The sequence below is a fragment of the Protomyctophum parallelum genome (genome assembly GCF_964188405.1).
Source record: "Protomyctophum parallelum genome assembly, chromosome: 2".
Classification (NCBI taxonomy): Eukaryota; Metazoa; Chordata; class Actinopteri; order Myctophiformes; family Myctophidae; genus Protomyctophum; species Protomyctophum parallelum.
Genome location: NC_139699.1, coordinates 38467686 through 38492341, shown reverse-complemented (window position 1 = coordinate 38492341; position 24656 = coordinate 38467686). Strand labels below are relative to the sequence as shown.

General features: G+C 43.7%; 1 protein-coding gene across 10 annotated transcripts in view; it reads left to right on the top strand.

The window, feature by feature from the left end:
* sox6 (SRY-box transcription factor 6) overlaps window positions 1–24656 on the top strand; it is a 174884-nt gene that overhangs the window by 37367 nt on the left and 112861 nt on the right. For 8 of the 10 annotated variants that reach the window (XM_083759969.1, XM_083759976.1, XM_083759972.1 and 5 more), the window contains exons 4-5: window positions 2782–2832; window positions 24068–24308. In XM_083759969.1, coding sequence (XP_083616095.1) covers window positions 2798–2832; window positions 24068–24308 — 276 coding nt within the window. In that variant the 5' untranslated portion in view covers window positions 2782–2797. Of the gene's footprint in view, window positions 1–2781; window positions 2833–18360; window positions 18485–24067; window positions 24309–24656 lie in introns of those variants that run through there. The other 2 variants (XM_083759974.1, XM_083759973.1) reach the window with 2 other exon arrangements.

Sequence of the window (24656 nt, the reverse complement as noted above, 5' to 3'; positions counted from 1 at the left end):
GACTGCTGCTGAAGTAGCGCCATGGGCAGACCTGCTGCATGAGCCTGTTTCCACTCTGTACAATGGGACAATGGGACGTTTGGAGCCTCAGTTTATCTGTCTTTGAGAGGTTGGGAATGGATCAGGGTCGGGTCTCTGGTATCTGGGCTTGACTGAGTGGTGTGCACTGATAGCGACTTTGTTTCAGTAACCCCTGATGTTGCCAGTTATTAAAGAGAGAGGGAGATACAGTGTGTGTAGGTAACCTCTGAGTCTCGCTGTGCGCTTCACACCATGCTGTTAATAACTGAAGACTGAGACCGCCGTCTCGTGCCAAGACCCACATGGCTGCTGGCGGTGCATTAAATCAGCAGTCAATTTGACTGGAAGTTCGAAATCTGGGCTAGGTTAAGGGGATGTGCTGAAGCCGTGTTAATAGCTAGCTTGTTGTCCATATGGTACTGCTTTAATAGAGCACATTTGTTGCAGATGGTGGGAGACTTGGTTAGGCAGAGGCAGCTATTGGCAAGGGCTCGTTCTTCGAAAGGGCTGCCGTGCCGCTCCGCTCGGGCTGGTCCAGGCCAGCTTGGTCTTTTATAACGTCGATGTCTATTCTCCCGGGTTCTCCTTCACCAGAAAAAGTCTGCCCTTGAATTGTGGCCTGGTCTTAATTTAAAACCCCATGCTTGAGTTTTTTTTTTTTAGATCTTTGGAGAGGAGCAAATACAATGTGGCTCAGTCACTTTTTCCTGAGTTTGGTCTCCAAACCGCACCTTTGCTTCCATAGGCTAACTTCAGTTGTCTCCATGACCACAAAGGGATTGTAGACAGCAGGTCCAGCTGAGGAAACACAAGCAGAAAGAGAGAGAGAGAGAGAGAGAGAGAGAGAGAGAGAGAGAGCACAGACAGACAGACAGACACGTGAGACACGTGAGACAAAGAAATAATTATTGAATCAACTCAACTTAAATATAATAGAAATAGAAATAGAAACTATAATTTGGTTGAAACTATTTAAAACTTCTATGTCCTTGTTTCAAACCATTTACTTAAGCCTGCTAGAACAGAATATTCTGGTGCCAGTAAAGCATATCGACATTTATAAGCTGAAGTGATAAAGAAAACCTCTGTCCATCTAGCGGCCTGTCCAGATTTGTGTGTGTGTGTGTGTGTGTGTGTGTGTGTGTGTGTGTGTGTGTGTGTGTGTGTGTGTGTGTGTGTGTGTGTGTGTGTGTGTGTGTGTGTGTGTGTGTGTGTGTGTGTGTGTGTGTGTGTGTGTGTGTGTGTGTGTGTGTGTGTGTGTGTGCTTTTTACACTCGAGAGAAGTGAGGAGACACGCTTGATCTGCTCTGCACTGTTTGACGGTTGTTTTCTCACGTTGTCACCGGCATGGTGTGCTGTGCAGTGGTGATGGTATTATGTGCTGCGGGCCCAGCTGAGTGCAGGAGAGAGAGAGCAGAGCAGTAGCACCCCTGGCTACTAGCCCTCACCCCTTCCACCCCGCCCCAACCATCCCCAGACACCTTATTGTGAGAAAAGTCTGGGTTGAGCCCTCTGGGTCCCATGGGCCCATCGCCTCGCTAAGTGCTGGCCAGTCTGAAAGGCACAGTGTCCTTGAGTCCGCCTCACTCTTTCCATTCTCTCAGAAGGCTTTGTCTCATAAGCCAGGAGAGCAGGGGCAGAAAATGCCAAAATTACACCCATGCCACTAGAACGGAGATGTCATTTGCTGTTGTTGTCGCCGCGCGTTAATCATAATGTTTTGCATGGAAGAAATTTGCACTTTTCTGCAGGATTTATTTTAATTCACACTGCATTTACTGTATGGCTTTTGTATCTTGAATGACACAGGCCTTAATGTCAGCGATGAAAAACACAGGGCAGGGCTGCAGCAATAGTGACTACATGGGATATAAATAATTGAATAACATTACGAAATAAGGCCATATTGCTGTCATTTAGTTTTTCCTTCCAGAGGCGGAATCTCTGTTGTGAGTTAGTTTTGATACCCGAGAAGTTCTGTGCTATTGCAACCACTGAATACAATTTGTTTTCTGCGATTCTTTCCATGTTTTTAGCACTTAAAATGAAGCACATGGGAATCCCAAATCAATCTCCAGCCAATCTTAAAACAATAAACGTGTATATTCTGAAGCCCAATAACACAGACTAATGGAAACCTGTTGCATATAATTTTTAGCCATGTGCCGCCACTATTTTGTGGGTGAGGCTTCTGAACGACCCCTGTGAGTGGTGACATCATGACCACATCCTCCTGCCACATTGGCGCTGTGTGTCCCCGTTCGGGTCCCCCTGTGGCCAGGCTCCCAGAAGCCACTGCTCCCTCATCACACATGGGCTGCAGCTGGACCACCTTGGGCCACTCCAATGGTATTGCAGCTGCTCTGAGATCTGTGGTTACATTCGTAAGATATATATCTGTGAACGCAACCGTAGGAAAGAGACTGTACGGAGACCGGTAGGGAGAGATCATTTGTCACAAACATATCATCAGGGCCCTCGATGCAAAACCAAAACGTTGTATGCAAATCCATCCTCCTCCACGGAAAGAGGTATAATTAATGATGTCAGTTCATAAAAAAAGGATGCGTTCCTATCTGCCGTGCTGATTTAATTAAAGACATGCTTTATTATTATGCTCTGTGTTCTTTATTCTTCTTTGTTGCTTTTCTACTTTCTTGCCCTCACTTTTTCTTCTTGTTCTTCTTTTTGTTGTTCTTCTTCTTGCTTATTGCCTCTGTCACAGTTAAAATGGTTGTCTATGTATTTCTCCTGCCGCAGAACCCCACACGCTGACATGGAGGGCTTTCTTCGTAGCAGCTTTTTACTGAGGTTAGTTTCATTTTCCGTTGTTGTCATATAGGATCACAGGCAGGGGGTGGGGGGGGGGATGCGGGATAGCAGAGGGCTAAACCCTCTTACTACTGGAGTAGCTTTATACACTTCTTTGTGCGTGTGTGCGTGCATGTGTGCGTGCGTGTGTGTCTGTATATTCTGCGACTATTTCTGCTGGGTATTCTACCTTATGTTTCTGTACATTGTGATTGTGTTCCTGTATCACACACTGTTAGTTACCCTACAGTCAGACTGAGCGCACGCACAGTTCAACCTCATAGACAGATGTAACCCCTCCCCTTCTCCCCCGTAGTCTGATCTGACATCAGACCTTGTGTGTGTCTCTCTTTAAGCTGCATGCTTCTTGTCTGACCACTCTGCCCTCCCTTGACCCCACCCTAATTCATACGTACGTTGTCGTGTGACAGCGTCACTTGCCGAAAATAGCTGCTTGACAACGCGTGACACCGGCACACGACAAAGCCCAAATTATGCCTGATTTATACTTGGCTTGCACGCCATGTTGCGGACCAAAAACAGCAGATCTACTCATCTACAAGCTCACAACGTGACCCGCTGCAATGCATTGGTACTCGTCGGGACTGTTGTGAGCTTGCAGATCTGTTGTTTCCGGTGCACAACTCCCACGCACAACTAAGCTCAGGCTTTAGGCTTCACATCAAATCCAGTCTGGACCAGTGGGGGTTAAGGGCGAGGGGGTGTGGGCCTGTGTGTGTGTGTGTGTGTGTGTGTGTGTGTGTGTCAGTGTGTGTGTGTGTGTGTGTGTGTGTGTGTGTGTGTGTGTGTGTGTGTGTGTGTGTGTGTGTGTGTGTGCGTGTGCGCGTGCGTGCATGTGCGCGTGCGCGTGCGTGTGTGTGTGTGTGGAGGGGGTGACGTACCAGTCTTGTGATCCTCTGTCGTTTCCTGTTGTTCTGAGTGTTTGTATTCAACGTACCATGGAGATTTCCCTTTTTTTCCTGTCTTTATGCTTCCTGTGATTCTAATTAAGAATTTGTGCTGTCATTACCCACAGAGGAAGTAAATAAGAGCATATTTACCAATGGCTTCTCTCCTAGTGATCCACCTTCTCTGGGCTGCAGTCTCGTTCCCTAATTAGTCCTGGCTCATTAGAAGCCACAGCAGCAGCATCTGCCTTTCAAGGCTGCTGTCAGCCAAACTTTACTAAACCTAATGAATCCTCTTTGATTTTTTTTTTTTTTCAAAAGGTCACTTATTTGATTAAATTAGCACCCCCCCCCCCCCCGCCCCCTGAGCTGTTGGGGGGGGGGGGGGGTATTTAAAAAAAAGAAAGTATGATTTAATGACATTACTATACCCTTGTCACGACGGGACTCATGCACCAACCGTTCTTAAGAGGAAATTTGTTCTTAGACCCACTTGGGAAGTTTTTAAGAAGGTTTTGTGATCCCTCAATGTTTTCTTAGCTGTAATTTGTTCGTAGGTAAGAACAGAATCTACGCACACTGGTGAGCACTCTTAGGTTGCCTTTTTTGTTCTTAAGTGCAATCTGAAAACAAAAAGGAAAACAGCGCCCTCTGCAAGATGCTGTGTGGTCTGGGGACCTCAAGGTGTCCTTGAGGAAGTTCCAGGCAGTCCACAGCAAAATATGGAAAAATGTTACCACTTTAATCAAATTTTATACAATGAAAATAGCTACAGCGCGTCCCATTTCTGCCATTTTGAGTTTGTAGATAGGCTATTTTTAAAACAATTTGATAAATCTTCAAAACATTTCCCTAGCAGAAAGTATTTTCAGATGGGGGTCTGCAGAATGCATGTCCATTTAGGGGTCCTTCACATGAACATGTTGGGAACCCCTGCTTTAGAGTTTTCAACTGGCCTGAAAATTGAGTTGAAGCCAAGCACCATACCCACCCCATAACACCCACCCCACCAACCATCATCGCCCCACTCCCCCCCATACACCCCCACCTGATACACCCTCACCCCTATATACCGACAGCCACCACCTCCATTTCCCCCTCGCCTCCCACCCCTTGCACCACCATATCACCCTCAACACCCCTATCTCCTCACCATTACATACCAAGCAGTTACTATCCACTACTTCTGAACATGACATTATGCATAATATGCTCATTTCAGCAAATTTACATTGATTTCTAATGTGAGATAAATAATAAAATGAATTTAATTTGCTGTTCACTTTAGAAGTACCTCCATAATACTATTGATTTTTAATGTTTGGAGTCCTTTAGAAGTACAGTACCTCCATAATACTATTGATTTTTAATGTTTGGAGTCCTTTAGAAGTACAGTACCTCCATAATACTATTGATTTTTAATGTTTGGAGTCTGGTGTTCCACCATATTTAAATACACTTTAGTTTAGGTATCTCAACTTTATTTCGGTCCTGTGATTTCTGTGTGCTGCAATCACACACAGGTGTGACTGCAGGCAAGGCCATGGAGTCATGCAAAACCACACCCACCTGGGTAAAACACAGGTAGAAAAGTCAATTCCCAGTGCCTTAGGGATTGGTGGGGCGGTTCCCTATGGTAATTAAGATGCCAATTAGGATAGGTAGGGAATAATTGTACAAAATACAATCCAGTATAAATCAAGTTATCATACTGATTGATCATACTGATCCTACAGGATATTACAGGCACCAATCCTATAGAAAGAATAGAGACTGAGACAGAATACATTTTTATTTGGGGTCCTTGGAGTTTGAGAACCACTGATCTAGGAGACTGCATTTGACTATAACCACCTGTTGATAACTAATGGTTTTAAGAAATACAGAAAGCAACACCCTCTGAAAGGATTTTCTTGTGCTCCAATGTAAATTGGGGGGTGGGGGGGATCTGTATTTTATTTCCTCATAACCACTTAAGCCTGTCACGCTCATAATATCAAAAACTTAGATCAATAAGCTTACAATGCATCGTGATGCAGTGTATTCCGAACATGTATAATTGCGTGACATTTTTAGACACATTTTGGGGGATTTTGTTTGTTTTGTTCACCTGTTATGACATACCCAAATAGGGATGGCAGGTTGCACATGGTTAGGTGAAAGGGTGCTCTGTCAGTACGGCAGCCCACACTCATGATTGAATTAATACATACATATTTTTGTGTTGCTCTTAGAGGGGATATGATGTCTTTTCAATCAAAGGATCTGCTTCTGAGTTGTACAATAGTGTGTCACAGATTTCCAGCACTGCTGCTCCCATTAGCAGATATTTGAATAAAGAGTTTTCTCTCGTCATATATCTTAGGAACACACCTGACAGTCTTGATTATTCTAATGAGTCACAAGGCTGGTTTTGAGTCACACATATTGCAACTAGTTGCAAAAGTACTCTCAGTTTTGGAATAAGAAAAAGCTGACACACGGCTGGATTTGAAGTCATTGTAAAAAAAAAATACATGAGCTTAACAGATGAACTCATGTATAATGTAGCTGATAGTTTTCATACAGTCTTTTTTGAAAATAACTATACCAAAGTAGAGGTATGTCTGCAACAAAGCGAAAGAGTTCACAGAGATCCACAATAGGATGCACGCTGTATTTCAGTGGAAGATGTGAGCCAACCTAAAACACATTTTCTGCTCTTTGTTAAAGACAAGATCTGTCTTAAATTCAGATACATTTTTCTTTCACTGAAGAATTTTAACAGCTTAGCTTCTTTGTTTGTGATAGAGCTGAGACATTGAGAGAGAGAGAGAGAGAGAGAGAGAGAGAGAGAGAGAGAGATGTCTCCAGCAGTCTCTGTCTAATCCCAATGGGCAGACCCTCCTACTACATCTCTGCCATTATTTGATGTAATGAAAGGAGAAAGTGTATAACACTGAGATTGTTAATTAATTTAGTCTAACAAGATGAAGATAAATGAAACCCACTGAAGGTTGACTAGGCTAAGAGGCCCACTTAGCATTCCTTCTCCCCTCCTGCTCTGCCCCTCTTCACAATGGAGCGTGGTTAATAGGTGCAGTGCCATGTTTGGACAACCTTTACGAGCTCACACCCAGGACATTTCATTTCATTATTCTGTATACAAAATAATATATACCAGCCTGTAATATTGTATGTAATATTTTAATCCTTAAATGGTATTGCATTGGTAATGCAGTTAGCGTCATACAGCAGATATCTAATCACGTGCGTCATCTTGACATGTTGGATAAACCTCAGTCGACATACATGATGGTAAACTATATTGATTTTATTTTTATTTTTTTCAAATATGGAAAAGCGCCAGTGCTCACAATGACATGATTGTTTTGGGGGCACTTGATTGTCTTGTGATGGGTAGTTAGAAAACAAGTTGTTTTTAAACCACTTAAACCCTATAGACTATTGTTGGCCAAGATTCCCTACTAGGGGTCTGCACTTATCACCCCCCACCCACCCACCCTTTCCCCTCTACCTTTGTTGAAAAAAGATGATCTACAAACTAAAAAGGCGGATGTTGAAGCTCACAATGAATGGCAACACAATACGAGGTGAGGTTGTAGATCTGCATTTTTGCCGATTGGATGCCACTTTTCACTGAATGTTCACCTATTATGATGGCATGCCCAGACTAGGGATGCCTAAGTTAATGTGGATGAATATCTTACCCTTGAGATGATTTGTAGTTCAACTAGAGTTAGTTGAGATTAGGATGGAATAGAATGTTATTGAAATGGCTATTCTCTCCCTCTCTCCCTGGCCCCTTTGCATGTGTCTGTGTGACTCCCAGTTTCCCAGCCTTTCACTATATGAATGGTTCTTCTCTAATGTGGCTCGGGGCCTATTTGAGCGGCAAGAGAGACAAAAAAGGAGAAAGGACATTTTTATAAAAAGCCAGACAGTTGTCTTCATCCACGGCCCTTTCAAACAAATCAGTAGTCTATCGAGCCCCTTCTTTAGTGGACTGTTTTGTACAGAACCAGGGTCTTCATGACAGCACAGACCAATCATTATGGCAACCATTCTTTGCTCCCTTAGTTCTCAAGTCACCAACAATGGGTTGTTGATTGTATGGAAAACACCAGAACAATTATGCCCTCTGTTTTGGTGGCAGGGCAGCATTTTAAAGTGTGTCCCTCAATAATGGTTTCATTATTGTTATTCTTGGATCAGGCCTCAGGAGAAAGGAATTGTTGCTGGCAGTACGTCATTATTTCGAAAATTTCGATTAGCTCATTGTGTTGTCTCCAGGCAAATAGAATCATAGTTAATTAAAAGCGAGTGAGCACTGTGCCACTGACTTAAAAGGTACCACCATAGGCCAATGATAAGAAAAAGGTGGTAAAAAAGAGGGATTAGAGCTGTTACCCTAGTAACTCCAACTTCCATCAGTGAGCGAACAATGAACTTGTGTTCCTCCACCACCTAAGCCTGAAGAAATAGAAAGAGTGTTCTTAAAGGACAAACCCTTTTTAACAACAAAGTGGGATCCAGGCCTAATAGGCTCTTTGGTGGGAGTTGTTAAGCAAGACCACTGGGGGATAGAGGACTGGAAAGGTCAACATGTAATCCAAGGACAGTGAAGGTCATCCAAGGTTTTTACAATAGTGTTTTGTGTGTGTGCGCGCACATGCATGCATGTGCCTGTGTGTGTGTGTGTGTGTGTGTGTGTGTGTGTGTGTGTGTGTGTGTGTGTGTGTGTGTGTGTGTGTGTGTGTGTGTGTGTGTGTGTGTGTGTGTGTGTGTGTGTGTGTGTGTGTGTGTGCGTGCGTGCGTGCGTGCGTGCGTGCGTGCGTGCGCCTCCATTTGTCTGCCTGAGAGACACAAAAACCTGCAGTTCGGCCATTTTAGAAGTGCTGGAGGAAAGGGCAGAGAGAAACGACTGGGCGTGAGACGCATCAGACGGTGGAACATCACTTAGTTGTAATAGCGAAACATGCCTCATGGCCAAAACCTGCTTGTTTCCTAGCTGACTGTATAAACACAAAATGAGATTTATGCCAGCTGAACATAACATGTCCAATTAGAAGCAGCTGTCAGAAGTTGTTTAGCTTCTGTCTCTCTGGCAGATCTTTTACTGGTCCAGGAGAAGATCCCACATCCTCTTATTTGCTTCTGACATTCTCAGCTGGTAAACCTTCTTGGTTGATCGAGTCTAGATAGAAGCATACACAGTTCAATCTTCAGTGTTAATTTAACTCTGAACGTGTACGTAACGAATTGGAGCCATGAGGCTCCATTTGGTTACCTTTGTATACTTTCATAGTTACAAATGGAAAAATGAACTGTGTACCCTAAATTGTACCATGTGCTCTTGCGCAGTTTAAAACAGTTGTATATTGGTTGTCCTGTAGGATCAGTATGATCAATCAGTATGATAACTTGATTTCTGGATTGTATTTTGTACAAATAAAGAAAGGTTGTACCTTTTTTCTTTGTTCCTTTACGATTTATAAAAACTATATTATTCCTCTACCGTTTTGAAAGTGGAAGCGGTGGTGAAAATAATAATGCGGTGTGATAAATTAGCTTAAGGCATTACCATAAAATCCTTTGCATGAACAGGAAAAACAAGTTTATGAGCAGAAATAGTTTGACAGGCTTACGGTTGAGTTGCTAAAATTCTTAAAGTGAGTGTTCTCTCCCCTCTGCAGCATTGCGGAGTTATAATGATCCATGATCTACGATGGCACAGTATGTGTTTCTCTTTGCGTTTTATGTCCCGTATTACAGCTGCAATACGTCTGCCCACATTAAGCTAATTTATAGCCGAGGCCAGCGGAACAGCAGTACGGGTTAATGAATTTGGCATTACTAATTAACTGTTATTGAGGGCTGAATATGAATCGTGTGGTTGAAAGGGATCGCAGAGAGTGTCTCCCTCCCTCACAGATCGCTCCTTGAATTGTGTTCTACACGACAGCTACAACACGAGAAGTGTTGTAGCTGTTTGAAAACACTGCAAAAATGTACACTAACTTCCTACTGTTTTTAGCTGATTTGAAGGTTTATATGATTTTATTATATAATATACAGTATATGCATGGCTACTGTAAATTATAGACTATTTATACTTATACTTAGAATAGATAGAATAGAGGGAAATGGCACTAATGGACATCTGAAGTAGATTGAGATTTTAAAAAATTGAGCGGTGTCTCTGCTCCATTACACAGCTATGTGTGTCCCTATGTAGGCTATTTATGTGTATTGTGTACGTGTCCATGTGGCCGAGCACAGAAAGCTGCAACACGGTGACTCTGTCCTTTCTCAACCGTTTCCGATGTGGGAAGGCTCGCTGGAACAGGGCCAGACCCCCCTGTGCGCATTCCTGGGGGTCTGGTTGTTTTTTGTTGTTGTTTTTTTTAACATGTCATTTTGGGCTAGCAACTCTTGTCAAAAGAGTCTTAGTATATGGTACAATGCATTTTTTATTTCAGCGTGTTCGGTAATTTCTTATTGACGGTTATTGGTAAGGCAATGGTTTTGTATTTAAGCCATCACTGCACATCTGGAGGTGCTAATTGTTTCAGTGCACGCACGCACGCACGCATGCAGGCAGGCAGGCACACATATATAAGTACATCTAAATCTGTCTCTTCTCTCTTTCACTTAAAATCCATGTCCAACACATTGAGAGCTATTAAGCCTTTCAATTTAGATTACAATGATCATGTTAGTTTTATGATTAGACTTGTGTCCTCCAGGAATCAGACCTCCGTGCTCCCCTCTATTCCACTCTTCCTCCTGCAATCACATCCCATTTGATGAATTGCACATATAATTACTGAAGTTATTGAATATGCAGATCACTGCTTACTCTTGGTGTGTAGTTCATAATGTGTTAACTCTTAACTGCTTCAAACAAGGGTCCCTGATAAAGACCCACTCTGATAATGAGAGAGGGCCAATGTATGCTATTAGTGAGGGATAACAGACACACTGCTAGAGCTGGGACTCAATTAAAATGTCTCTCTCTCCCTCCCTCCCTCTCTCTCTCTCTCTCTCTCTCTCTCTCTCTCTCTCTCTCTCTCTCTCTCTCTCTCTCTCTCTCTCTCTGTCTATCTTTCTCTCTTCTCTCTCCCTGTGAGTAACTAACTAATCCAAATGTTGATCTTGGATTAGTCCAATGTGTGTACACAGTAAAATCCTCAGTGTTAATTTAACCCTGTCCCTGAGTATGTACAAATGGTAACAAATGGACCCAGTCCATTTGCTACCATTTTGTATTCTGAGCATCTACAAAAGGAACTGAATTGTATGGGTCAATTTGCTTTCATTTGTACACTGTTCAGAGTTGAATTAACCGTCAGAATTTCACTTGGTAGGGAGATGGCAACTTCCGTTCAAACTCTAGCACAGAGATGGCCTTCCTTGCTTCCCATGCTTATGAGGTACTTGTAATTACCTTGTATTATAACATGTTGCTACCCTACTAGTCACACATCCCGTACAGTGATTCAGTCCTCAAAGTACAGTGCAGCACTTCACAGGCAACACCCACTGCGAGGGAAATCATTTTAAATGGGGTTTTTTTGTGGCGCTTTTAAGAGGCTTTTTCAAACCAGCTAAGGGTCAACTTCAACTTACACACCAAGAGTGTGACAAATAAAAATGGTGCATTTATATAGCGCTTTTATCCAACGCGCTTTGCATAGATTTTGCATTACATTTACCCATTCACACACACACATTCATACACAGATGGCAGAGAAACCATGCAAGGCACCAGAGTTACTAAAGGATACTTTGACACTACCTCTGGGGGAGCCCGGAATCGAACTGGAAACGTTGCTGTTCCCATCCGGCCAGAAGCCTCTCTACCGGCCACTCTACCCCTGAGCCACTACCGCCTGTTAAACAATCAGAAAATGCCTCTGCGATTAACTATTAACCATTAACTATTATTAACTATTAATAATTTAGTAATGCCTCATTCCTACAGGTTGCTTTTATTCGCGATATTTATTTATTTAACAAACAAGGATAACAAAGTCATATTACAAAAATGCACAATGTCAATATACATATGTCCATGGCCAAAAATTCAACCTGTTGGAAGTTGAAAGATTAGCTGCAGATATATAGATAACAGCTGATATAGAATTCATCTTTTGTGCAGGTGAGAGACATCACTTAGCATCAGATAATAATATAAGACATGTACTCTCTTAAGTGTAAGTGATAGGACCCGTGCAGCAGCGATGGCACTTATATTGTTTCAACAGGACAGTTGTGTAACAGACTGACAGGCTTGTGTTTTGTACATATGTACAGTACATACAGTGATAACGCCTGTGTGACAGCCTATGTCTCCAAGACTGACATGGTGACAGGCCTCAAGGCTTGTTCAACAGACTAGAATCGCTGCGAATGCTTGAGTAGAATGAGAGTTAACGGTGGTATTAGCCCTGTGTGTTTCTACCTGACAGAAAACATTATTTTCGCTCCAATACTTGACAAGAGAGATTAATGCTAACATGCCGCTGGCTTGGTTTAGTCTTAGCCAAAAAGGGTAGCCAATGCCAAATATGTTTTGTTTTAATCTGAGATGAAGAGGGGTTAGGGTTAGGTAAACAGTCCTATAACTCTCATTTATGCTTCATCCAACTCTAGAGCAACAAAGACAGGTCTGTATAGTTCTTATACGTTTGTAAGCTCCCTCCTGAAGGCGGCTGGATGGGAGGGGGAGCCGGACGCCCACAATAGTCGCTATACCTTCGTCATAATGGCAGGGTAACACTGTATGAGTGACAGGCAGGCTGTGGTGCTTGATGCTGCGGATACAGCTCAACATGAACAGGCAGTATTGTCGGATCCATCTTCCTCCACTTGATACGATATGAATGGTTTGCCGACCCAGTGTGCCAACAGCTAATGCAGCGATCGAGCAAACTTGTGATGTCTTTGACAGTAAATGATCGACCCCGTCGGATTTCAGTAGAAACTTGGATTATCGTACACGTCTAAACAGGATGCTATAGGGGCATTCACAGTGTTGGCCAGGGACACTTGGGACACTTGACCAAGCGGACATATTTGACGAGTTGGGAATAATAACAGGTTGTTTAATTTGACACACAATTGAGAATTGAGGGAAAAGAACGATCTGTCCTGTATTTTTAGCATGTGCCGTAGTGATGTATAGCTGCCATTTATAGCTGATATGCTAGCCCGCCGGTCCTGGACTGCTATCCTGCTGACACCAGAGAAGACTTTATAGTCTGTACAAACTATGTACCAGTGGTTCTGGGCACTCCCAGGGGTCTTTCAGGAAGTTCCAGGGGGTCCCTAGCTAAATCACTTAATATGGTATCAAATCAGTTTAAAGATGGAGTGCCACGATCTTTTCCCACCCAAAAACATGATCAGGTATTATTATAATATAAGTTTTCCAAAAAGTGTACAGTATTTGTTAAAATCATGCTTTTATGTGGACACGCCCACCAGTTCATTAAGTATGCCTGGTTTGCCTGGTGGGTGGTGATGGGTGGTGATCCACCTGAACTGAAGCCTGTAGTTGTATGATAAAGGGGGAGGGGTTTGGGGAGGGGCTGATAGTGTGATGTCACTATATTACTGTTTATTTCATTGGCCCGTGTGACTGTCAAGGGTTCAGCCTTCAGGAAGAAACCCTAAATACAAAGTTAATACACCATTGCACATAAAAACGACCCGAGGGTGTCTAATGAAGTACTGTCACCTCATAGACACAAAAAAATTGTGGCACTCCATCTTTAACTACTTCTTATCGTCTCTGGCACATAATATTTAGATGGGGATCCATGTCCAAATACATATTAATTTGGGTGTCCTTGAAAAAGTTTGAGAACCACTGGTCTATGCCACCCACTCTATTACACATACAGTAACTGCATTTGGAATCAGCTTACTTACCTCTGCTTATTCAATGTATCTGTGAAAAAGAAAATAATAATAATAAAATGTAGGCTAATATAGCCTACACTTCTCTGCAGGTTTAATGGTCTCCAATGACCATGGAACCTCAGGTGTTTTCACAGACTATCAGACAGACAGACATGTACAGCCCATACAGGTACACACACAGACTTCCCTACAGTATGTAGTAAACATTTTGGCATGTTATTGTAGACAAAAGTGTAATGTTCAATCTATCACTAGTAAATATGAACATTCTGATTTACATACCTGCATACTGTGCTTTTTGTGGCTCTCTGTCGCATGTAGACACAATGCTAGGTATTGGATTACATGACTGGTGCTGAATGTCTGTCTGTCATGGCTGCGTGGTGTAATTAAGACTCATGGAGGGCTGCAGCACATGGCTGTAGCCTGTGTGGGTACTGAGCCCAGCTCTTATGTATATTATTACGTTAATAGGATTGTACATGTTTACACCAACTGTTAGCTTAACAGGAGGTCAAGGAGGTGATTTAAACTTGAGTAATGGGCTTATAAGGTCAAATAGCATTGTAGTAGCCCACAACACTCACTTGTGCACCATGGTCACTTCTCCCAGTTGTAGTCACCTATAATGTAAAATAATGTTCCGAGACATGGATATGAGTCACCTCTGAGTTTTTGAGGTTTTTTAAATGTAAACATCGTTTTGCAAGTGCGGCGACCTTTGTCAAGTCCCGGCTATTGTTTGCAGATTGGTTACACACTACACAGGCTGTGAAAGACACATCTGTTACCTTCAACCCAGAAGAGAGAGAGAGAGCAGATAGACTGAGGCCGAGGGGGTGGGTCAGGCTAGTTGGTCCAGGCAGTGGGAGGTAGTGGTCTACCGACCTCCCCCTCCATAGAGTTCAGCTACAATCCCTCTGCTCTTATCAAATATTTGTCTGGCCTTCACTGGCTATTTGCCTTGTTCTGTTTGCTTTGTTTATTTCACTCTATTTAGAGGCAGCTACATAGACAACCATTTTCAGCTTTTCTTTGTTACAAATTGTGTGTGTGTGTGTGTGTGTGTGTGTGTGTGTGTGTGTGTGTGTGTGTGTGTGTGTGTGTGTGTGTGTGTGTGTGTGTGTGTGTGTGTGTGTGTGTGTGTGTGTGTGTGTGTGTGTGTGTGTGTGTGTGTGTGTGTGTGTGTGTGTGTGCGCGCGCGTGCGTGCGTGCGTGCGTGCGTACAGTATGCGTTAGTACCACATGAATGCTTATTTTGTTCTCCCGTAATATTTCAAATATTTTGTTTTGATAATTTGTAATTAAATAGACCCTCCCCACCAACAACCTGACACTCATCATGAATAAAAAAAGAAAAGAGAATATATGTAATGTGTTACCTTTTTTCCCTTTGTTTTTGGTCAAAATCACAGCAGGAACTGTTGTTTGATACCACAGCAGTATAAACGTGTTGAATGTCAAGTCAGTGTTTTAATAAATCCCCCTTTAGGCTTTGTAACATCAGATATAAAACCATATTTGTTTAATGTGTTTTTGATTGATTCAGTGATTGAGATCTAAAGGGTGGTCACAAATGTTTTAGGGAGGACAAAGGGTCTCTTTGTGTGCGCGGAGGGCCCCCAGTTGAAATGGAGGAGTAGTTTGAGATTACCAGATTATTTCCTACTGGCCTAGTGAGTGAGGCGAGCGTAGCCGCAGCCCTGCACGCCGTGCTGGGCCGAGGCTGAGCATAATGAGTGTGGTGGCAGGGGAACCACAACAGAGCCGGGGCAGAGGCTGCTTGGGAACCCGAGGCCCTGTGGCCGTCGGCCAAACACAGACACACAAACTCTGCCGCACTCTCGTGGTTTTTTAAAGAAAGCAATTTAGTTAATGATTTCATTCTGAAACCCTGTCATGATGCATGTGTCTCTGCGTCTGCCAGGAAAAGAGAAAAAAACAACAACAACCCATAGAGGAGCTAACACAGAGGAAAAGGTGTTTGTAAACAAGAGTTGATCTTGACAACTGTAGATGACGAATGACGTGCTGCTGGGAATAACACACTCCCCCATACATCACATCTGCTCGGAACGCACAACACAAGTCCTGCTCGGGTAATAGATGGTGTTAGGTATATCACTTCTGGCAAAACTTGTATTTTGACAGACGTACCGCTGTGTCTTGCTAAGCATGGCTCAGGACGAAATGCAGTTGGAGCATAGTACGAGCGGTCAGACACATGGTTAGCAACAGCCTGCCGAGGCATTTTCTGTTTCAGTCAGCATCTAATCCACTACAGTGCCCGCTCTCCCGGAGTGGAAATACAGCACATTTTTCTGTTCAACCATGTCTGTCAGCTCCCTGATTTTATTAGGACTATGTTTCACATTCATTTACAGTGGGGGTTTTCTCAGCGCCGGGCCGTGAATGAAACCATCTTAGCGCTGCTAAAACAGCAGCTTGTACATGTCTTCTGTGAACCAAAATTTTTGGGCAATTACTCAGATCAATGGCAGGAGTTTCTGGTTCTGCTCCTTAGGTCTCATTTTTTATCCTGGCCTCTCTCTTTTTTTGTATCAGCTGTCAATCACCCGATGCTAACTTTTAACCACCGCCAAACAGAGCTGGGTGCCAGCCATTCATTTAATTCTTCACTTTGGTTTTCTCCTCTCGCTGTCCAACCTGTCACCGCGATACACACTGTTGACCATGCTTTCTATTCAACACGGGGCAAATGAATTGGTTTCAGTGGTTTAAATCAGCAATCAATGTCAGTTCCCCAACATAATAAGGCTTAATCATAAATCTTTGAGGTGTGGCCTGCCTGACCCCTATTCATCATGCCTCTGCTAGATGGCCTCATCGGGGTGGAGCAAATGAACTACCCCTGTTTTGATTTTCCGATTGACGTGTCACATGAAACGTGGCCACGCTTTTCCCCTCCCTCGTCCTGCGCTCTCTTTCTTCTCACAGTCGGGCAAAAGGAAGAGACAAGAGCCCAAAGACAAAGAGGGGGGTACATGTGTGCCCCTTGTGAGTTTGCTCAATGAATTATTATAATTAATACAGAGAGAGGAAAAGAAAGTACAAGGGGAAAAAAAGTAAATGAACAGGAGGTGGGACTAAAATGAAGGTAATGAGCTGTTGTCTGCGCTGCCCCTAGAATAGGGCTGCTTAATCAAAAGAGTGTTGAAGGTAATTTCCTCATCACCCCCCCCCCCCCCCCCCCCCCCCCACACACACACACACACACACACACACACACACACACACACGCACTGCATAAATCCATTTATGAGATGAGAATGGAAGAGAGAACAAACCAGCTTTTCTTTTCATTAGACATCACAAATTTTCCAATTTGGGTGACCAGTAACTGGCGAAGCCTTCTACTTTAGGGGAGGGGAAAGAAAGAAAGAAAGAAAGGAAGTAGGATAGTGGCAGAGAAAGCGGGCCACTGTGTGTCGACATTCCAGATGTCCAAACGGCAGTTGTACCAACCCCAGTTCTTCTGGGCACTGAGGCTGCCAATGATGACCTCATGATGGCCAGGCCAAAAACTGTGGGCCATAGTTATCCTGCCATGCAGTACAATAACCACCCCCCTCTCATAACCCATTCACTGTCTCCAGCATCCCTGCCCTTTTCTGTTGCCTGCAAAATTACTCCATAATTAGCCATTGTTCTTGATTATTTGGCTCAGTTTGTAAGTGGGTTTTTAATCCCCCATTTCTTTCCTTTTTAGACCGTTCCCTATACATCCATTGTGCATCTCTCTGGAAACTCGGTGATGCACTCCCCCACTTGTATTTGGCACCTCCAGACTGTCCCATAGCTCGCTTTACTCGCAACGGCAAGAGATGTTAGCCTGATTTATACTTAGTTGCATGCTGGTGTCTTGCACTGAAAATGGCAGGTCTACAAGCTCCAACGCATCGCAGCATTGATTTGTTGAATTGTGGCCCTTTTCTGTAAACTCTCAATTACACACAAGAAGTTATCGTTATAAATGACAACAGACCTGGCCTGAATAGTTCTTTTGTTAACCATTTTCAGAAAGAAAAGGGGGGCCCCATCTATATTTCATCTGTCACCGTTGCTTTTCTTTCCTTCCAACAATGCTTGATTGTTTCCATGAAAAATTCAGGTTCCACAGACAGGAGAATTCTGTATTATTATGTTCCTGCCAAATTCCGATCTCTGTTTTCCTTCCCTTGCACTCACAAAGGACTCATAACTTACTGTCAACTATGAGGTGAGCCACAAAGCTCCACTGTTGCTCAGCAAATAGGCTGTGTTGGTTGATGGCTTGACTGCCTGCGAAGTTTGCTTAACTGCAGCAGTAGCGACAGAAGTTACTTTGGGAACTGCACTCCCCAGAAGGCTGCAAGAGAGACAGAGAGAGAGACATATTGGAAAGCAAAGAGAGGAGTAGTAACTAGGCAAAAACAAGTAGCTTTTCTTGTCTTTCTATCTTTTTTTTCCTGAGGCAGTTGGTTGGCTGGTTGGATAAACAGGGTGTTGAGGACTTGGATGTGCAGTTTCTGTCTTGTGGTTCACACTTTCTCTGAATGCTTGGCTTCTAAGTTCTGACTGAAGGTCCGCCGCATCTTGGGGTCACCTAGCTGCCATTACAGAGTGACGCACGGCACGGCTGAAACAAGCGGACAGCACTAAACCATTGAACTGTCAACTCTACGTTCATGAGAATGAGTGATTTGTGTGAGCTGCTGTGGAGCCGTTGGATCTGAGAGGGTGTTACTCCGTCCAGCTCTGAGCTTGCGTCCCAGGGATCGGGAGGAGGGCACGAGGGGAGAGAGGAGGAGGAGGTAACGAGAGATTCGATGTGTGTTCATCAACCCATCCTCAGTAGACAGACAGACAGGGACCCTTATAAGCATTCTCACACCTGCATCTGATCTCTGCCGTGCATGGGGGGCAAGGACACCAGCCACGCTGTCAAAACGAATGCAGTCACACAAGTGTTTTAAGCGAGATGCGAGGCGATTCCTCTAGCAGCAGAATATTATTGCAAATAATTTACCCCGCAAAGTAATTATCAATGCTCTGCTCAATATGTAAAGTGCACACTTCAGGCGGCTTGCTTAATTTGCTCTGGGTGGCTGTCTCCTTTGAGTGTGGGTTTTAGCTGTGGTCGCCGTGGCAGCTTCTAATATAAAAAGGCATCAGGAGAGAGTGTGAAGTGGGGATGAAGTGGCACCATAATTGAGTTGACTTTCTTTTGCTGGGGTAAGGTCAACATTTATGGAGGAACAATTTAAGTAAATTCATTTGGACAACTCCAGTCACTGTACAGTGCGCTACCTTGTTAGGGTATCTGTATTTCCTCAGCCATTTACCATATTTTAATATCATTATGTATAATTACTTTGTTGACTGAGGTTTAAGAGATTTAATTTGTCGAATCCCTGATATTGATATAGCAGGAAGGACCCCCCCCCCCCCTTCACAATCTAATTTGCTTTGTCTGTTTTTACAGTATATTACTGTATATTAATAGCGTGAACATTGAAGGATCAAATTGAGAGTGTGTGCATGCATGCATGCATGCCTGTGAGTGCGAACAGGAGGGTAGTGTGAGATATGTAGCCCCTCGAGTTGATTATCCATCCAGGAGGCACAGCATGGCTCTGTCACAATGGAGGGTGATAATTTAATTGTGCTAAACGGTGGATACAGTGTCAATGCTTCTCCAGCTGGGAGCCGTCAGGTAGTAATATATCTCATTATGGCAGGTGAGGAACCCAGTGGAACCCTACGACTGCACCTGTTGGAACAGGAGGAACCCCTGAAGGGAAACATACTCCCTCTGTCTCCCTCTCTCTCTCTCTCTCTCTCTCTCTCTCTCTCCCTCCCTCTCTCTCTCTCTCTCTCTCTCTCTCTTTCTCTCGCTCTGTCGCTGTGTGTCTCCGTCTTGGTGTCTCTTTTGCAGATACGCACACGCAGGCACATGTACAAACATATGCCAACACACTCTTGCGCACATACTCATGCACCTTTTCTCTCTCTCTCTTTCTCTCTCTCTCTCTGTCTCTCTCAGGCAGGCAGGCAGGCACGCACGTGTCGCACGCACATACACACGCACGCGCACAAACACACACACACACACACACACACACACACACACACACACACACACACACACACACACACACACACACACACACACACACACACACACACACAATAAATACAATTGAATTTTTCAATTTTTTAAAAATTACACAATATTTAGCTATGATTCATATTATATCCTCTCCTTGAACTCAAAATTGAAATCAATTATCAATTACTCTTTATTATTTTTTATATTTCTGTGTTCTGCCTTGTCCGAGTAACATCGATTCGCAACAGACCTGTACAGTGCAGAATAGTGACAACAGTTTTGTCAGCATTATGTGTTGTAAGAAAGGACTTCATGCTGTATGCCAGTAACTGGTGGTGGTGTGGAGTTACTTATCACCATTGTCTATAAAAGGTCAACAGAGCGTAAGAGCAGAGATGGTAGGCTGGAAGTCAGAGCTTGCAGCGATGGAAGGAAGGCAGCGGGGGGAAACGGGATAGCCACAGACACATAGCCCCGCAGTCATGAGACCTTTAAGACGTGCGGCACACAACGCTCTTATAACACTCACCAATTAAACAGAGGGCTGTTGCGTGATGATGAAACATTATCGTTGGGAACAATTCATGAGTCAAAGCATTCCGGCCCACATGAGCTCCCGCTCAACTACGTACTCTTAATCCTGTAAATGTGAGCAATATTGTCAGCTATTTATAGATGACTTCTCTTTTGCGAACCCCCTCTCTCCTTCACGGCCTGGAGGTCTCAAAAGTCACTCATGGGGCTCAGGTTTTACGAAAGCGAGCATTTCCGTTCACGCGTATTGATTCGTTTTATTCTTTTTTTGCCCGTTAGTTGTCCATTGTTATTGTGCAACCAAGCATGAGGGGAGGATGGCTTGTCAGGGTTGCATGAGCGGCCAGTTGTTCACTGCACGACAAAGCAGGCACATATTGGGCTTATTTTTCCGGTAAAACGGATTCAATTATTGATACGATTACAATATTACTGTATGAACGTCTACTGACGCACTAAAATACAACATATAGTTAATCACTTAAAGGACCACTTCACCACTTTTCAACTAATCTTCATATAATTGGTAAATTAGCACAATTCTTTTCTACTCAGTCTGTGTCTCATAGGAGCGCTGTGGGAAGAAACCCGTCCACCAGTGACATCATCATTAGGCAGATTTCTTTTTTAAACACGATAAAAAAAAAAATGATTTGTATTATCGTGAGAACGATAGCTTCCATTTTCACATAGCAACTTTTCAGGAATAGAAAGCCTGCAGAAAGAGTTCTTTAATCACAGAATGTGATACGAATTCACAACTGAACCTTTCTGCCTGCTCCTCCTTATTTGTTTTCCACGTTTGATCTGTACTTAATCATGGCGCCCACGCCACACATTAGCACTGTTCCACCTCCTCAGAGTCTATGAGGAATAGAACTCTGTACGGTTGCTCTCAGATATTTTTCTGAGAATTATTGGAGGGCTCCCTTTCAATAATACGAGGTTGTATTATATTGGGCTTGTCAGAGGTTGGGGGGTTGGGGGCAGCTGGGTTCCCTGCACTCTTTAGCTGCCTGAGCGCGCACCCCCCACCCCCCACCCCCACCAGTGCTACTAATAAATTATTAACTCCTGCTGACAAATACTGTTACGGAGCCCGCCACAGATCTGTTGCATTCTTTAACAAGATTGCTGTAGACACATGTTACAGAGGCAATGGAGTCTCTCTCTTTCTCTCTCTCTCTCTCTCTCTCTCTCTCTGTCTCACTCTTCCTTATTCTCTCTCCCTTCCTCTTCCTCTCTCTCACGCCTCAGCAGTTTGACTGATGGCTGGAGACCAGAGTAAAAGTGCCTGAGAGACTGAATATTTTAGTGGTAAAATAATACCAGTTGATTTACTGGGTAATACAAAAGAAATGCTTTGTTTCACTCTCACACTCCATTGAGGATGAGGTGCTACTGCTTCTGGTAGAGACTCAGCCCTTTTTGGTGCATGAATAAAAAATATGTCTGTCTCTCTCTCTCTCACACACACACACACACACACACACACACACACACACATGCACAGTCCGTGTCACTCATGGCAGGGAGAGGCCCTGAACTTCATTCCGAATTTTGATTTTCAATTAACACTCCCCAATTCTGAGATAATTTTCTGTTTGATATAATTACAGGAAACAATTTAATGGCTGATTAAAATTGAGGGCTGGGCCCCACTAAAGAAAACAGCCGGTGACACAGACAGACAGACAGACAGACAGACAGACAGACAGACAGACAGACAGACAGACTTCTCTACCTGACTTGCTGGGTTGTTTACACAGCTGCCGTGGCCCATGAGATTAACATGGGCCTGCTATTGTCCATGCTTTTACCGCCCAAACTGAACTATGATTTTGTGTGTGTGCGACTGTGCGTGCGTGTGTGTGTGCGTGTGTGTGTGTGTGTGTGTGTGTGTGTGTGTGTGTGTGTGTGTGTGTGTGTGAACGCATGCGTGTATAGAGACACACATCCACACACAATGTGTGCGTGCCTATTGTGTTTAGATGTTCTATTTCTTGCTAATAATTCGATACAATAGCACACAATATAGATGGTAAAAGCATGCCCACCCTGGTTCAGCTGATGACTGCCGTGGACATACCAGGACAATGGCACATGTTGTAGTTAGTGTAAAAACATACAAACCCTACCATCCGTCCCTGTTCTGGGCATGTCATTCATCAAAAATTGCTCATTGCAATTGCTCAAAATGTTACACGTGAGCTTGTATAATATCTGCAATTTGTACAGAGAGATTTGGTTGTAGAGGGGGGGAAAAGGATAGAGCCCTGTCAATGTATATAGGGTTTAAGTGGTTAACTATTTACATGAACACTCCAGATTCAGTGTGTCATTAGTAGTCTCTCTCTCTCTCTCTCTCTCTCTCTCTCTCTCTCTCTCTCTCTATCTATCTATCTATCTATCTATCTATCTATCTATCTATCTATCTCTGTCTCTGACACACGCACGCATGCACGCCTCCCCCCCCCCCCCCCCCCCACACACACACACACACAAACCATGCGCTCTCTCTCTCCCATTCTCTCTCTCCGTCTACTAGAGTCGATGGTACAGTGCATTGTCATCTCCTGGTTTTAATGTTTGATGTCCTGTAGATGAGATAAGCAAGCAGAACAAGGGCTCAGGGTGAAAGTGGATTAGGAGTTAAATACACTCTGGCTCCATCTCTCTTCCCACTTCACATCAGTAGGAAGGCCACATTATCCCCTTATTAATTTAATACCAAATGCATAATTAGATTTGCTGGCACAGTGTTTAATTTCATTCATTGTAGCGCACAGCGTGATCGCTGCCTCGTTAATTGTGAGAACGCAGCATCGGTTGTATGAATTCTGTATGGGAAAAATCCCCTAGAAAAAGAAAAGAAAGAAATAGGATAAAAAAGGAAGCACTGCTTGGAATTAGTGGAATTAGCACAAGTTTCCTTTTGCACCTGCAATGTCAACTACAGTCTTCACTGTAATATTCATGAAAGCATGTGACAGATTTGTGAATTCAGCCCCCCCCCCCCCTCCCCCCACTGTTGGGTCTTGACTTCCAAGTTGCTTAAGTAGGATTTATTGGTCTGAGGAAATGCTGTCACACAGAAAAAAAAGGTTAATAATTTGCTAATTTGACTTGTGGAAAGAAAAAAGCGTGCTTTGGAGAGAATTCAATCAATGCTCATAATATAATAAGATGACAGAAGGGCAAAATCAATTTCAACACGAATGATGACGTTGATTGATTCTGTCGCTTGCAGAAGAATGTCGTCAGAAGGAAAACTCTGCTTGCAAATCTATGTGCACCACGTGTGCGTACCCATTTAGTGAGCTCACACTCAGTAGAGTTATAGCAATGTATCTGTCTGTTGATGTTATTTTCATTATTATATATTTTTTTTTATTAAAAATAAATGAATTCAAAAATGGCCACATTGTGAGCTGCTTGTATTTTAATATAATATAAGTGTCCAAAATAGGGATGCTGCCATGGTTAAAGTTAAGTTTGTAACATGTATTTTGCTTTGTGCCCCACCACTCTCCTCTGATATTTCTGTCTCACCGACGCATGCTCATCAACCAGTAAATGACCACTAACAACTTCAGTGCAAGTGCTGATGTCACAATGCAGAGGCCATTTTGCTCGGCTTCAGCGTTCCATATAGATAAAGGACAACGCAGACATCATGTCTTGCTATAGTGCCACATTATTACGATTTGAAGTTTGCAATTGGTGACCCTCTCGTTTGTTGCCTCCGCAGCAGAATAATGTCTTCCAAGCAAGCCACATCGCCGTTCGCCTCCGTCACCGATGGGGAGGACATCATGAGCCAGGAGCACCTGAGCTGGGACAAGGAGGAGAGCGCGGAGGCCCACGGTACGCCACAGCTGCCGCTGCACAGCCTGCTGCACGGCAAAGCCCACCCCGACGAGATGCAGCCGCTCAGCAGCCTTCCACCTGAGAACGACTGGGACAGCCTGGTGTCAGCACAGCAGCGCATGGTGAGAGAATGAGACATGCGCGCACCACACACACACGCACACACGCACGCATGCGCACGCACGCACACACACACACACACACACACACACACACACACACACACACACACACACACACACACACACCCACCCACACACACACACACACACACACACACACACGCCCTTACTGAACCATTAATGAGTAACATGAATATCGGAGACTATAAGAATTGCATTTGCATTAGTGTAGTGTAGTCTCGCCACTGTAAATAGTAGACATGCCACAGGGAGTTGACTAAATGTCTGTGTATCTGATGTTCGCAGTGGTTAGTTTGACCTCAGACATTGTCATGTATTTTCTATTTA